General features: G+C 43.6%; 1 gene segment (V, D, J or C); it reads right to left on the bottom strand.

The window, feature by feature from the left end:
• Window positions 1-466: 466 nt before the first annotated feature.
• LOC128098744 (T-cell receptor beta-1 chain C region-like) overlaps window positions 467-15,619 on the bottom strand; it is a 431,175-nt gene continuing 416,022 nt past the window's right edge. The window contains 5 exon segments of the C gene segment in view: window positions 467-669; window positions 981-1,087; window positions 1,181-1,198; window positions 1,648-2,025; window positions 5,809-5,855. Coding sequence covers window positions 649-669; window positions 981-1,087; window positions 1,181-1,198; window positions 1,648-2,025; window positions 5,809-5,855 — 571 coding nt within the window.

Genomic DNA, 15,619 nt, shown 5'->3' with positions numbered 1-15,619 from the left:
ATCTTAAACAAAAGGCATGTCTCCCATTGAAATATAGTTTTCCAAGACTGCATGATTGTGCCCAACTGGGAAAGCTGCTTGGTGAACAAACATGTGTTCACTGAGAGGCTGAAAGGAAGATTGGTCACACACAGGGAACCAAGCCTTGTTAGCCAATAGAAAATGACCAGTTGCAGATGGATACTTTTGGGTAACCTGTAGCTGCTGCTCCCAGAGTGCTGTTCTGAGGATCAGAAACTTTCTGTACTCAGAACCTGTCTTTCTCTCTTGTGAATTTTTAGTTCCCATCACCACCTTCCAAACTTAGCCTCTTCTGTTACTCTCAGGGTGGGGGCCCTTACTTTTCTTACCTGAGGAGGTCACCATTTTTTGAATATTTCTTCTTTCATGATTGATCAAGGAGTTCAGGGACAGACAAGAATAGGTCATTCTAGAACATGTTTATTGGTTATGTTTATTGGTTTTAAGTGAGCTAGGCATTCTCCAGGTCACAGGGATTTCAGATGAACATGTGTAAGCATGCATGACCAGAAGGCAGACTTTAGGATGCACAGACAAGTGAGAACAGCTCTTCAGAAGTACTGGAAAAAGAGAATCCGAGTTCGCATAATGGGTTGGAAGCTCTGGGCTCTGCCTCCAGGTCTGGCCTCAGGAATGCTTTCTTTTAACCTGCGGAAGAGAAAGGTTTTAGATTTACCAAGGGCCATGCACAGTGGAGCTTGAGAGGAAGTAGGAAAGGCCATTCAGAAAAATGATAGGGCTCCTCAAATATCCCTTGGGGTTTGGGATTGCCACAGCTCATCCTCTGCATGACTCATTCACTGCAGTTTTTGAAGTTTCTGCTTGTCTTTTATGGTATGGGAGCAAAACTCTGTCTGTTGCTCACCTCTGGTTATGCTAGAGCCCTTAAACCCCTGGATCTCAGTGTCCTGTGTGCCACCTGTCACCTCCCCTGTGTGGTCCACTTGCCCATTCCTTACCATGGCCATCAGCACTAGGGTACTGACAAGCACTGCATACAGGGTGGCTTTCCCCAGCAGGATCTCATAAAGGACGGTGGCCGACAGGACCCCTTGTTGGTAGGATGCTGTTGAGAGTAAAGGAGAGCAGGTAAGTACCTTTGGACAGGCAGCTCGCTCTGCAGTCGAGGTCATGAGAAGTGAAGAGGGAGTCAACTCACCTGAGGTTATGCCACAATCTGCAAGAAAAGGGAGACAGAAAAATGGATGAGACCTCTTTTTATTAAGCAGACTGAAAATTAAGCCAGCCTTGAGGCTAGCACAGTTTGACAGGTCCAGATCTGCCTCTCCAAGTGGCCCCAGAACCCTCTCTCTTCTGTTGTGTCAATGCAAACCCATTATTCTTGAAACCCATGGCTTCAGCACTAAAGATAATGATTCAGAGGCTGAGCTGCACAGGGTCATGGAAAGGAGACCCCACAGGTAAGGCTGCTGGTTGAGGATCTGGTGTTAGGATTAGCTGTGGTTGTCTAGCTTATCTTCTTGGCAAACTTTAGTCCCCTGCCACAGTTTTTGTTTGTTTTTTTGCATCTAGGCTTCCTTCTGGCTTTTGCCTATATTTTTCCGTTTCTCTTTGATACTAGTGATGCCCATTCTTCTTACCAGCTGTTCCCCAGGTCCCACTTACCTGCACGGCCCCTTGCCTCTGCACTGACGTTCTGGGTGACAGGCTTGGGCGAGGGCTTGTCCCACTCATCTTCAGCTGTAAGCCCATAGAACTGGACTTGGCAGCGGAAGTGGTTGCGAGGATTGTGCCAGAAGGTTGCAGAGACCCTCAGGCGGCTGCTCAGGCAGTAGGTGATGTTATTGGTCTCCTTGGAGGGCTGAGGGTCTGTGCTGACTCCACTGCGGAGCTCCTTCCCATTCACCCACCAGCTCAGTTCCACATGGTCAGGGTAGAAGCCCCTGGCCAGGCACACGAGGGTAGCCATTTGTTTGTCGATGATCTCTGCTTCTGATGGCTCAAACAAGGTGACCTTGGGTGGGCTCACCTTGCTCAGGTCCTCTGAAAATGAAGAGAGAAGGACAGGTCTGAGAGCTATCTAGCCCTGGCTTGGACTGTGTGAGAGGGGGCTGGAAATGGTCATTATAAAGTACATTACAAACCATAGTATAGTCGGTCCTGCTACCATTCTGTCACTGTCTAACTCTGTTGCGGGTCTCCCTTGATGTTCCCTCTTTTTTATGGGTTTATCTAAGTATATGCCCTGTATACTCTCTCCCCCATTTTCCTAAGGTGGAATGGGTCCCCTGATTTTCTGGACTTTCTTGTAATGCCTCACATACTGTGACTTCGTTTGATTTCCTATGAAAAAGAATATACCCAGTTTTTTTTCCTTTCAAAATCATAATCTGTGCATGGCTATCTGATCTTTTAGATTTGAAATAGTCGAATTGGGAGAGCTTGAATTTTGAGGCAAAAGTGTCATATTAACATCATGATCCTAAGAACTGAGGTGATTTTTTTATTACTATTTTCTTTTGGGGGGCGTGGTGAATATATTAATGTGCTTGGGTGATTCTGCATACTATCAATATTTGTTGCCTAAAAGAGACGTTTTCAACATAACATCCAGAAAAGTCTCTAAGTTTCTGAATACCTTGCTCAACACTCCCCCTCCCCCTGCATGTACTTGCTTTGAGGTCCCAGCTTGTCTCTGGCTCATGGCCTATCTGATGTTCCACATTTACTCCTACACTGAGGTGTAAGAGGGCTGTGGCGGCTTGCTCAGGAAAACTGCAATCCTGTGGAAGATGTTATTCATAGGTTGAACTCTTCTATTTTTCCATGCTCAGCAAGCCTCCTTGATGAGTTTCATAATTCTAGTTCACAGCCTAACTTTGTATTCTTTAATGTAGTGAATGATTAATTGCTCCTATAAACAAATCTTAAAGCACAATGGTCCTTTCAGAAGCGGGTCTCCTCTGGAATGGCCTGGGCCACTCACACACTTGGAAGATGGGACAGAAAAACCTTCTAGGATTGTTGAAAAGAATGACACCCTCTGAAGACACCAGAGATGCAAAAATTCACATACAACCTCCAAGCATCAAGCATCGTTCCTTTCTGTGGAGTTTAACATCCTCCCTCCCTGGCTCTGTTCTGACACGAAGGCAAGGTTCTTCTGATGCAGAAACACAACAATATGAGATCTCTTTGCTCTGTCTGAAGTTAGGGACTTGTGGGGGAAATTGAAAAATGGGTTTGAAAAAGACAAACAGTGGCTTGAAGGAAAATCAATAATAGAAATAAAGGTAGTCACATGAGGTGACCTTTGAATTCTTTAAACGAACTTGGGAGAGAGAAAGTGGTATGGGAGGAGTGAGAGAGAAGGAGGGAAGAATAGGAGAGATGTAGAGTCAATACTCATGCATGAGGTTCTCAAAAGTAAAATGCAAACAAAACCGATAATTTTAACTTGGTCCTTTAAGCTAAAGTTAATTTTAAATACTCCTTCCTATTTTATGTGTCTTACAGACCCTGGGACAGCTTAGCATTAAAAAAAAAAACACTTTTTTTTAGGGCTATCACCAGACAGTTCCCCAACTTTATTCCTTTGAGCTCCAGGCATTTGAATCCAGTGCTCAGTAGTTTCCTTTAGTATCTATGGCATGGGTCCTATCTTCAAGAAAATATCTGTGCAAGCTTCCAGTCCTGGGAGAACCAAGCTGCCCCATCCTTCCATTTTTTTTCTCTCTCTCTCAGACCTCATCACTTCCCTACCCTGCTCCCTCAGCCTGTCTGCTTTCCTCGCAATCATATTGGTTATGTTGGGCTTTCACAACAGATACATTAGCTTATTATCCCAAGACAGATCCGGAGTCTGAGGACCGCTTATCTCTTTTTTCTTCTTTATACATAATCTGTAGCTGTTGCTAATATATCATTTTTCTGGTTGTAAGCTTATTCATATCTATGCCTGAGATACCCACCAAGTACAATGTACTTCAAATTTCCCTGTAGGCAGCCTACAGCTCCTGTAATGCTATAACAAAGACTTATGCCCTCTACTCAGGATCAGCCCTTAAGTCACCACCAGCCTGGTCCCCGCTGCCATCTAGCCCTTTAAAACACACCAGGAAGACAAACAGGGGTCTTCAGAGACTGATAGAGAGAGGAAGAAAGATGAAGGCAGGATTAGAAGTCTGCACTGGAGGTCAGTGTCAATATTTCAAATCAGAAGACAGAGCCATGTACCAAAACAAGTCAACAGTGCAGAAAAAGAATGGGAATGGAAAGGGCGGAGAAGTGGTACTAGAGAGAAAACAAGGCAATGCATCGTTTAGAAACTACAGAGATGGGAGTCCAAAGAGTAATAAAAAGAAGGCAAAAGACTCAAAGCCCCAAAGCAAGGCATCCTGTGACTAGAAGGAGAAAACCAATTCAGGGATCGGCAAGCTGCCAGGCCCTAGGGAAAGCAGGAGAAGGTACAGGGTTCCAGATGGGAACGGGTGACTCGGCCTTCCAATTTTATACCTAAGTTCCTTTCCCAGGCCATTGTGATCCAACACAGACACCCCTCCAGTCAGCAATAGAGCCCCCATACCTGTCACAGTGAGCCGGGTGCCTGCTGCAAAGTAGAGGGGCGAATTATAGGAACACAGCGGCAGGCGGCCCCGGTAAAACCCGCTAGTGGCCCCAAGCCAGAGGTCTAGGTTAGTTGTCTGAGAGCTGGATGACTGCCACTCTCTGCCTGCAGGCAGGATTCTAGACCACAGTCATCCCATGAGGCATGTGACAGGAGGGGACAGGAGGAAGGGACGCAGAAGGAGCACATCCATGCAAACAGAAAGGTAAGATCACGCTGGGGGTAGGGAGGAGACCACTCAGGGACTGAAGACTTCTGGGGAAAGAAGCAGTTGCGGGTTCACCTTGTCATAAGGGGGTTAGAGGAGCCTTTTAGACCCCAGTAAGTAAAAGAATAAATTCCTCGACCCCTTCCATCAGTACTGGGGGTTCCCAGACACTCTGGCTCTAAGGGACAGGAGCCCCACCACCTCTTTGGTTCTGTAGCTTACCTAGAACAGAGAGTCGAGTCCCCTCTCCAAAATTCTGGGCCTGGTTGTTACACAGTACAACAGGAGAGTGACAAACAGCCCCCCCCCCCCCCCCCCACCGCAGCTGCTGGGGCCCTCCTTGAGATCCTGACTCCACACGGAATTCCCAGGGGCTCCAGCACATTCTCCACCCTTTCATCCTCTGAGCCACAACCTAGGCTGAGTTTTCAGTCCCTTCCTTCTCCAAGGAGCTTTCCCGCACCCCCAGGCTTACAACATACCCTCCCGAGAAAGAAACCCTTTACATACCCAGGACAGACAGCTTGGTCCCATGACCGAAAAATAATCTTTCGTTGGAAACACAACATTAAAGCCTGGTGGTAAAACTGCTTGCTGATTTCTGCCCTCCTCCCCGTGCCCACCTGCCAGCTAGCTTCCCTCATTCTCAAGGACGCTTTTATCTCTGGGAGTGGAACTAATATCATTGACAGTCAGTTTTCCTGGTGGGTCCATGCATCCTCCTCTCCAAGATCTGTCTTCTGACTGTGTGAGAGGGTCAAGCAGCAGGACTATGAGCAGTATATGAGGCTGACTCCCAGTTGAACCTGCCTGCGTTTAGCAGGGTGCCTAGGCTTGGCACAGCCAGCCTGTGAAATATTGGAGATGGACATTCTTCCCTTCTTGTAAGCATGAGCACAGGAATTTAGATCTTCCTGACAGAAGTACACTGCGGCGTAGGCACCCCAGACAGGGGCTGCCTCTGGTGCACAGCCATTTGGCCCTAACTTACCTACAACAGTGAGCCGGCTTCCTTCTCCAAAATAGACCGTGTTTCCAGAACACAGCCTCCCAAGTCCACTTCAAAACTCCTCACTATTTGTGAGTCCATCTCCTTTCTCTTTCCTGTCCTCCATCCCAGGTCCCTCTTGACTCAGCCAGGAACCTTCAGACCACCTTTGTGGATTCAGCCTCCCTAGAATGTAGTCCTTGTCATGAACCGGCTTTCTCCCTTAGCTAGATCCTTCTTCTGGTTCCCAGGACAGAGTCATACTTTTCATCCCATACCCAAAGACCCTTAGATCTTACCTATTACTGAAAGCCTGGTCCCTGAGCCGAAGGTGTAGTCATAGTTTGCACATCAAAATATAGGAATTCTAAAATGGACACAGAGGACATGCTTTGTCCTAAGACAGACCTGGGAATTTACCTGAAAGATATCTTACCTACAACTGTGAGTCTGGTTCCTTTACCAAAGAAAACTTCTGTGTTTGCACAGTGCCATGGGGCAAGGAGGAAAACAAGCCTAAGGTGTGAAGAGAGGATGGTCCCGGCTAGTGTCTAGAGGACCCTAGAAGAAATGACACTAGCTGGGACCATCCTCTCTTTACATCTTAGACTTGTGGGCATGTAGAACACGGCAGATTCCATCGAGTGGGACCGACATCCCTTTTTATGAAGAATGCCCTCTCTCTGAGACACTATATATATATATATATATATATATATATATATATATATATATATATATATATATATATATATATATATATAGTGTCTCTCTGAGGGTCCATCAAAGTGAGGTAGGCTTGCCGAGAGCAGGTTCCCAGGACCAGCCCAGAGCTGAGATCTCCATGGCTTCTTTTTGAGCAATCTGTAGAATTGTTCACATCTGGTTCACCTTTCTGGTGGTGGTGGTCTGGTTCCATAGGGGTTGGCTGAAGGGGTATCCCTGTATCCTTTGCCTCTGGGGCCACTGAGTCATTCTTCTTACGTTTGTGATCTTTCTGCATAGGAGGCTTCCGATGAAAAGGCCCTTTTCTTTTCCATGATCTTGACCTGGCAAACAGCAGGGGTAAAGTGGAAGCATTCTGGATCTAAACACATCTACGCCTGGGTCCCAGGAGAAAAACAGAGGACTGTGGGGCCTTGGGGACAGACAGAAAGGTTTTTGTAAAGGTTTCCCATAGAATTGAATCACCGTGCCCCCTGTCCCCACAATGTTACAGCTTTATACAAAAACGACCCACCCATAGGTCCACCCCTTGAAGGTTGGAAGAAACCACCAGAGCAGCTGGTCCTCTGAGGGGAGCTGAAGATAGAAAAGGTGACATCGCCCCCATTGTGCAAGGTGGTGTAAGAAGTGAGCCAATACGGGGAGTTTCCTCCTTGCCCCCTGGCCTTCTTTTGAATGTCTTTGTCCCCTTAGAGCTGGGTGTCTTTGCAGTGCTGTTTGCTGAAGAGGCTGGATCCCCTCTCGTATCCACCCTTCTCAAGCTGTCGTCATATAAGGGAACCACCCACCCTATGAAGAAGTAACAGCCCCCAATCTAGCCTGGCTCTGCCCTTGCTCCAAGGCTGTGCGTCACTCAGAGGTTACATCTTCCTCCCAAGAGCAAGACTGTGTAGCATGCGGACTCTCTCTCTTGAGACAGACTCAAGCCTTCTCAAGGGGTTAACTAGACTCTGGACTTCTTAGAATGATGGTAAAGATGCATCATATTTCCAGGAATGGGTATGAAATAAGGTGAAGTGACCACAAGTGTTATCATGTCATTACTTGTCAAGTTAGGCAAAGGGGGATGGGGACAAGTCTCCTTGGAGGCTGGGTAGGGAGAGACACAGTTTGGAAATCATCCTAATTAATCTATAACCACAGGGCCATGTGATCATAGTCACAAGGTAGTCTTTCTCTGAAGACATTTCAAAGCTTTGGTAGATAGTTCAAATTTCGTGGTTCAAGATGAGTCTGGCAGGGAGTGGAGGTGCACACATCCTAGTGCTGTGAGATGAAGCAAGCAAATCTGGGAATATGAGTCCAGTCTGGTCTATGTCCAGAGTTCCAGGCCAGCTAGGGCTATTCTTTGAGACTCCATCTCAAAAACAGACAAACTGACTCTGAAGTCCAACCTGCCCTTGCATGCCCTGGGTATCTTTCCCCCAGTGATGCTTCCTTTTATTGCCTGTCAAGTGATGATGTAAAACCCAGATGAAGAAAAGATAGACTTGACTATGTAATTTTGTCACATTTATATAAGGAATAGAAACAGAATCAAAAGCTAACTAAAAACCTGGGAAAATATTTGCAATTCTCACCATCAGGACTAGTAATCAATGAGAAGACAATTTAACAGCTCAATTTTTTTTAAAAAGGCAAATAGCAGATGTTTTAGAGAAAAAGAAATCAAAATGGTGCCTAAGTGTAGGGAAAAGGCCTTACCATGATAATACGAAGAAAAATTACATTGAAAGCATGCCTTTTAGCAATTCAAAAATTGGGCTATTAGAGACTGTTTTTTGGGGGACTTCACAATGAAATAAAGACTTGAGTATATTTGTTGCTAGTAGGAATACAAAAAACAAAACCAAACAAAAACCAAAAAAACCCCACAACCTATCTAGAAAATGACCAGAAAACAACAATGAAGGTATAAATGCGTTCTCATTTTTATTTTCATCCAAAATGTCACCCAAGAAAATTTACCTTGTAGGTACAGTTGCATACAAGTGAAACTTTCAGCACTTGGGAGGCCGAAGTAGAAAGATAGTTATGAGTTTAAGGCCAGCTGCTCACTGGTGGATTGCTTGCGTGATGGAGACCCTGGGTTTGATTCCTCAGAACTGCAAAACAAAACCAAAAAGAAATACAGGTAAAAATACAAAACAAACTATTTAAGGCAATTACCCACCAATGACAGTGGCAGAGCATGGGCCATTTCTTACTGTTGAGTTTGTGGTGAGATTTCAGTTTTGGAGACATATACCTATATTATTTGTTTTAAATAAAAATTTAAAACATCAGTATAAAAGGAAGGATAACTAATAAAATGCCATTTTATATAAAAATATATGAAAATCTTCTGCTAAAAAAATACTTAGTTTCAAGTCATTACTTTTTTCCAAAGATCGGTTTTTGTAAGAAGCTGTTTCATGATCTTGCTTTTAGCTCAGAGAGGCCTGGGCCCCTTAGGAAGCTTGTCAGGATGCAAATCTCTAACCAATTCCCTTGAGTTTTTGATTCAAAGTCTCTAGGACTGGGTTTGTTAACACAGTCAAGTAAATAATCAGAAGAGGTTCTTAAGTGTGTTTCTGTCACAGCAGGAGGCCTGGCACCTCCTGGGCCAGACAGGAAGCTGTAACCTACTGGTGCTCTGAACTGGACACAGGGCAAAGGGGAGACAGTCTGTTTGTCTCATCAATAGTGGCCGATCTTACAACTCTACTGCAAGCCTGAGTAAAAAAGCCAATCTTTTTTATCATTTGGAAGGTGGTAAAATCCATTCTTCATTCTTTTTCCATTGAGCTATACATTTTATTTTGATCTATTTTTTCACCTTTTGATTTCTCACTTTCCCTAGAAATGATTTATTCATTAAGCCAGAGTTTCTTTTTAATCATATAGCTGGGTATCTTAATATCATCTGGCCTTGAAGATAATAGTACCATGTGTTTTAGTGTCATAGTTTCTGATGGTGTTTTTCCAGTTTGCTCATCTGGGTGGGCATTGAGACCAAACGTAAAGGCGGCAGTATTTTTAAACAACAATAAAATTTTATCTATCTATCTATCTATCTATCTATCTATCTATCTATCTATCTATCTATCTATCTATCTATCTATCTATCTATCTATCTATCATCTATCTATTCTTTTATTTACTCATTCACTAGTTCACTCCTTTAAAAAAAGAACAATAACCTGGGCAAACATCACAGATCAATTGGGCAGAAATCAGGTTGTGGTCATTCATAGATATGGACAGCAGGGGGCAGCCTTTCCTTATTTAATTTCTTTTTTTTGTTTCTTTCTTTTTTTTTTTTTTTTAAGACAAGGTCTCACTATGCAGCTCTGGCTGTCCCGGAACACACTGTGTCGACCAGGCTGGCCTCGAACTCACAGAAATCTGTCTGCCTCTGCGTCCCTAGTGCTGGGATTAAAGGCATGCAACCCTAAGACGTCTTTTTACTTTATTCTTTTGTCCTAAGTAATTGCCATTTGGGCTTAGCCATCAGAGGGGGTAAGAAGAGTGTGCAGAACACTGGTGGGCACAGGAAAGGAGTCTTTTTAAAGGTGTATGTTTGAGGTAAAGGGGCGAAATGGGGAGTCATACAAATAGCATTTTATACAGAACAATTCCTGAGCATTTTAGAATGTTAATGGGTTTCTTTCAGCCCATTCTACCCTGATGGGTTTCTCAGGAACTAAAACACAAAGAAGTTAAAATGAGTAGCAAATAGTAAAAAGGTCAAACTACTCAAGACTCTTTATTTGAGTTCTGGGGCTGTGGCACCTAGCTGATACTCCCGTTTCTTGGGAAGCCCATTCCTGGTGCCCGTCGGACTGAACTCATAAGGTCACCTTTTATGGCTAGGGGACTTAGACAAATCATTAAACCCTTTAAGCCATAAATATCCTCATATGTAAGGGTAATGTCTATTTTAGGCAGTTGGGGGTGCTAAGTGAGATAATTCATGCCGAGACGGAGGAGAGTGGTTTTGTATTGTATTGCCAAGTCTGTTGTTATGCAGCCTTTTCTGGTATTTCACTGTGCAGCCCAGGCTGAGTACAAGCTTGTAGCAATCCTTCTGCTCCACCTTCCTGTTGCTGGGATTATAGTGTGCACTACCATATGGGGCATCTTGGAGCACCATTAGCACACTTCTTAAGTTTCATTATGAAGAGAGTGGCCTGGAAGGTTCGCTAAAGTATAGATTACTGAGCCCCACCCCAGGATTTCTTACCCAATAGTTGCAGAGTGGAGTCCAGTGTTTTCCTTGTTCTTAAGTCTTCATGATTCTGGTGGTGCTCTTCAAGGGTCGCTCTTTCAGAAGAATTCTGAAAAGTTGTCTTCCACTCCGTGTCCACGTCTCTTCAATGTTCTATTCATTCAATCACTGTTTACTTAACTACATGCCAGGTTTAGTTTAATCACTGGTTTGGGGAATGATGAAGACAAGATTTCTTGCCAAGGGGTTCAAGGTCAGGGTTGGAGAGATGGTTCAGTGGTTAAGAGCACTAGTGGATCTTACAGAGGACCTAGGTTCAATTCCCAGCACCCACGTGGCAGCTCATAACTAACTCCAGTTCCAGGGAGTCTGAAGCCTTCGCATCAATGTGAGAGGACTGGGTAGCCAAACCAGGGCCATAACAGGCTCCCCCAGCAGCCCTGACATGGACCAGGACTTAGTTTTGGTTCACTAGAACCGGCTGGAGCTGAGCAAGCAGTTCTCATGAAAACCACAATCTAGGGGCAATCAATCAACAGGGACCCTCCAGCCTCCTGCTGGCTCAGCAGCTGCCCCAAGCCCCTTCTGCTGGCTCAGCAGATGTCCCCAGACTTCTGCTAGCTAAAGATAGCCTTTCCTACCCTTTTGTCAACAAGCCCCTAGGCACTAGATTCCCCACCGCCAATCAGTCCCTAACCACTCAAGAGCCTCCTACCAATCAGCCTCCAGACTAATCTTTCCTCCCCCAATCAACACCAGATTAATCCCTCCTCCATGGAATTCCTCTAACTACACTTAAAAGGAATTTATGACCTCCCTTCAGGGTCGCTGTTTGCCACCCTAACATGCTAGAAATAAACGCTCTTGCTAAATAGTATACATGACTGTTGGTCTTTCTTGGGGGCTTCTCTCGGACTGTAACACAATGCACACAAATACCAAGTTAAATAAGTTATTTAAAAAATATTCTGTGCCATTAAAGTGGATTTCTTCTTCTTCTATACCACTTGTTTGTTTTTTGTGTTTTTTTTTTTTTTTTTTTTTTTTTTTTTGGTTTTTGGAGACAGAGTTTCTCTGTGTAGCTTTGGCGTCTTTCCTGGAACTCACTCTGTAGCCCAGGCTGGCCTCGAACTCAGAGATCTGCCTGGCTCTGCCTCCCGAGTGCTGGGATTAAAGGCGTGCACCACCACCCCGCGGTTTGGTTCTTTTATAAAGTGTTGGAGTTTTGGGATTTGACATTTTCTATGACTGACTGATCCAATTTCTCTACCTTGTCCTCAGCACCTGAGAGTATCTCTTCCGGTGGAGTCAATGTATCCACGAGGCTTTCCTCTGAGATTGTGGGGCGTTTACCCACCACCCCCACAGTTCCCCAGAGTTTTCTTGAGTGCAAGCAGCAGGAAATATTAGATAGAAGGATTTATTGCGGAGAATCTTGGGGAGATAAACAGATAGAAAATAAAAGATAGCCTCGAGAGGGCCTGGAACCTATTCCAACGGGCCCCGACTGTCTCTGCCCCAGGGTTTTTATAGAGATGCCAAGGGGTGGAGCTAGCATATAGAGGCTAAGGATTGCCTTTTCCGTGTTCACTGAGTTATATAGGTGTGGTCTTCAGCTGGGGGCCTTGCTGTCAGTTTGTGGAGAGCAATCTACAGTCTTGGCAGCATCCTGAGTTGTTTGAGGAGGAAAAAATATAAATAAAATAAAAACAAAAAACAAAAAGGTAAAATTAAAAGAAGCTCCCTAACATATCATTATGAGACAAGAAACCTCCATGGATGCTATTGCGTTAGTTTCCTGTTGGCTGTCTACTGGTGGACATGCTGCTTACCCTTAACAGCAGCTTGTTTCCCCAGTGAGTCTCCACTGGAAGAATCTAAATTTTTATTTACAAGTGGCTATTAATTGGAGACAGCTTCTGGATTAGGGACGGGGGCATGTGTCAGTTTTCCTTCTCAGCCCTAGGACCCTCTCTGTTGCAGACCCAGGAACACCCTGTGTGTGCTGCCTCAGTCTCTGTGAGTTCATTATGAGCAGGGATCATGTTGACTTAGAGGGCCTTGTTTCTTAATGTCCTCTCTATCTTCTGGCTCTTACACTCACTCTTTCCTCCTCCTCCTCTTCTATGGGGATCCCTGAGGACTAAAGGGAGGGATTTGATGGTGGAATCCCATTTAGGTCAAGTGTTTCAAGGTCTCTCACTCTCTGAATAGTATCAGGCTATGGGTCTCTGTATTTGTTCCCATCTGCTGCAGGAGAAAACTTCTTTGATGATGGCTAAGAAGGCACCAATTTATGAGTATAAAAGAATGTCGTTTATTGGTGTGTTACTTGCTTATTTATTTATTTATTTATTTATTTATTTATTTACTTAAAGAACAGTAGTTCTTTAAAAAAAACAGAGTTTTGCCCTTGGTCCCTGGACCATCTAGTCTCAGGATCTTGGTGATACAAGTAGTGTCTGGTATTGGTTCCATCTCGTGGAGTGGGCCTTCAGTCAAATCAGATATTGGTTGGTTACTCCCACAAGCTTTGTAACACCATTGCACAAACATATCTTAAAGGCAGGACCCCATTGTAGATCAAAGGGTTTGTAGCTGGGTTGGTGTTTACATTTCTTGTTTGGTAGCATGAAGAATACCTTCCTGTACTCAAGATGTTAGCATATAGAGGCTAAGGATTGCCTTTTCCGTGTTCACTGAGTTATATAGGTGTGGGCTTCAGCTGGGGGCCTTGCTGTCAGTTTGTGGAGAGCAATCTACAGTCTTGGCAGCATCCTGAGTTGTTTGTGGGTTCCCATAGGACACTTTTGGACAACTCAATTGGATTTAACCCAATTCAAGTATTGGATGCTTCATTTGGAGATAAGAGGTGGACAGTTGGAGGTCTGTCTCCCCCATTAGTTGGAGATTTTATTTAAAAAAAAAAATATATATATATATATATATATATATATATATATATGAAAGCTTGTATTATATTAGGTTTCCGTAACACCCCTAAAAGTCCCTTAATTTTAGCTGTTCCTCCCCATATCCCCTTATCTCTCTCTTGCCTCCACTTGATCCTCCTTTTCCAGCAATCCCCCATTCATCCATAGCTTTCTATTCTATTTCTTTTTCCAAGGGAGAACTATCTTTCTCCCTAGGTCATTACTGTATGCCTAACTACTGTGGTCCTACAGATTGTAGTTTTGTTGCCTTTGACTTAATGGCTAATATCCACTGCTAAGTGAAAACATACTGTATTTGTCTTTTTGGGTCTGGCTTACCTCACTCAGGATGATTTTATTATCTAGTTCCATAAATTTATCCATGAATTTCATGATTTCATTTTTTAAACAGCTGAGTAATAAATACTCCATTGTGTAAGTGTACATTATTTTCTTTGTCCATTCTTCTATTGAGGAACATCTTGGTTGTTTCCAATTTCTAGCGATTATGAATAGAGCAGCAATGATCATGGTTTAGCAAGCATCTCTATGATGGGATGAAGCGACCTTTGGGTATATGTCCAAGAGTAGAATAGCGAGATCTTGAGTTAGACCAATTACTATCTTCCTGAGGAGCCACCACTCTGATTTCCATTGTGGTTGTACAAATTTGCTCTCCAACCAGCAATGGAGGAGTGTTCCCATTGCTCTACATCCTCCCCAGCATGAGCTGTCACTTGTTTTGTTGATCTTGGCCATTCTGAAAGATGTAAGCTAAAATCTCAAAGTAATTTTGATTTGCATTTCCCTGATAACTAAGAATATTGAACATTTCCTTAAGTCTTTCTTAGCCATTTGAGTTTCTTCTTTTGAGAAGCCTCTGTTTAGAGCTGTACTACATTTTTAGTTGGATTATTTGTTTTCTTGAGATCTGGTTTCTTTGAGTTCATTATATATTTTGGATATATCAAATGTGTAGCTGGAAAAAAATTTTTCCCATTCTGTAGGCTGCTGCTTTGTGTGAATGATGGTGTCATGTGTCTTACAAGTTTTTCAGTTTCTTGAGATACCATTTATTAGTTGTTGATCTTAGCCTGTGCTATGTTCTGTTCAGAAAGTCTTTCCTTGTGCCAATGAGTTCAAGGCTATTTCCCACTTACTCTTTTATCACATTCAGTATATATGGTTTTATGTTCAGGTCTTTGACCCATTTGGAGCTGAGTTTTGTGCAGGGTGATAAATATAAATCTATTTGGATTCTTTAATATTCAGCCAACAAGTTTGACCAGTATCATTTGTTGAATGTGCTGTATTTTCTCCAGTGTGTGTTTCTGACTTCTTTATGGAACAAACAAACAAACAAACAAACCAGTTGTCCATAGGTATGTAGATTTATGTCTTAGTCTTCAATTCAATTCCATTGATTGGTATGTCTGTTTTTGTGCCAATATTATGCTGTTTTTATTACTATAGCTTTGTAGTACTGTAGCTGGAGTTTTCCTGCCTGGCCCACAGTCAGGGCAAATCTCTCTCACCCGCCAGTCCCAAGCCGCTCAAACCCGACCAAGTAAACACAGAGACTTATATTGGTTTCAAACTGTATGGCCGTGGCAGGCTTCTTGCTAACTGTTCTTACAGCTTAAATTAATCCATTTCTATTAATCTATACCTTGCCACGTGGCTTGTGGCTTACCGGTACTTTACATCTTCCTTGTCCTGATGGCGGCTGGCAGTGTCTCCTCTCCCAGCTTCCTGTTCTCTCAATTTTTCCTCTCTGTTAGTCCCGCCTATACTTCCTGCCTGGCCACTGCCAATCAGTGATTTATTCATTGACCAATCAGCAACACATTTGACATACAGACCATCCCACAACACCTCCCCTTTTCTTTTCTTAAAAAGGAAGGTTTTAACCTTTACACATCTCCAAAGTCAGCTTGGTATATTT

This window comes from Peromyscus californicus, unplaced genomic scaffold (assembly GCF_007827085.1).
Source record: "Peromyscus californicus insignis strain IS unplaced genomic scaffold, ASM782708v3 Scaffold_6__1_contigs__length_162567912, whole genome shotgun sequence".
In the NCBI taxonomy this organism is placed as follows: Eukaryota; Metazoa; Chordata; class Mammalia; order Rodentia; family Cricetidae; genus Peromyscus; species Peromyscus californicus.
This window is presented reverse-complemented; position numbering and strand designations above follow the sequence as displayed.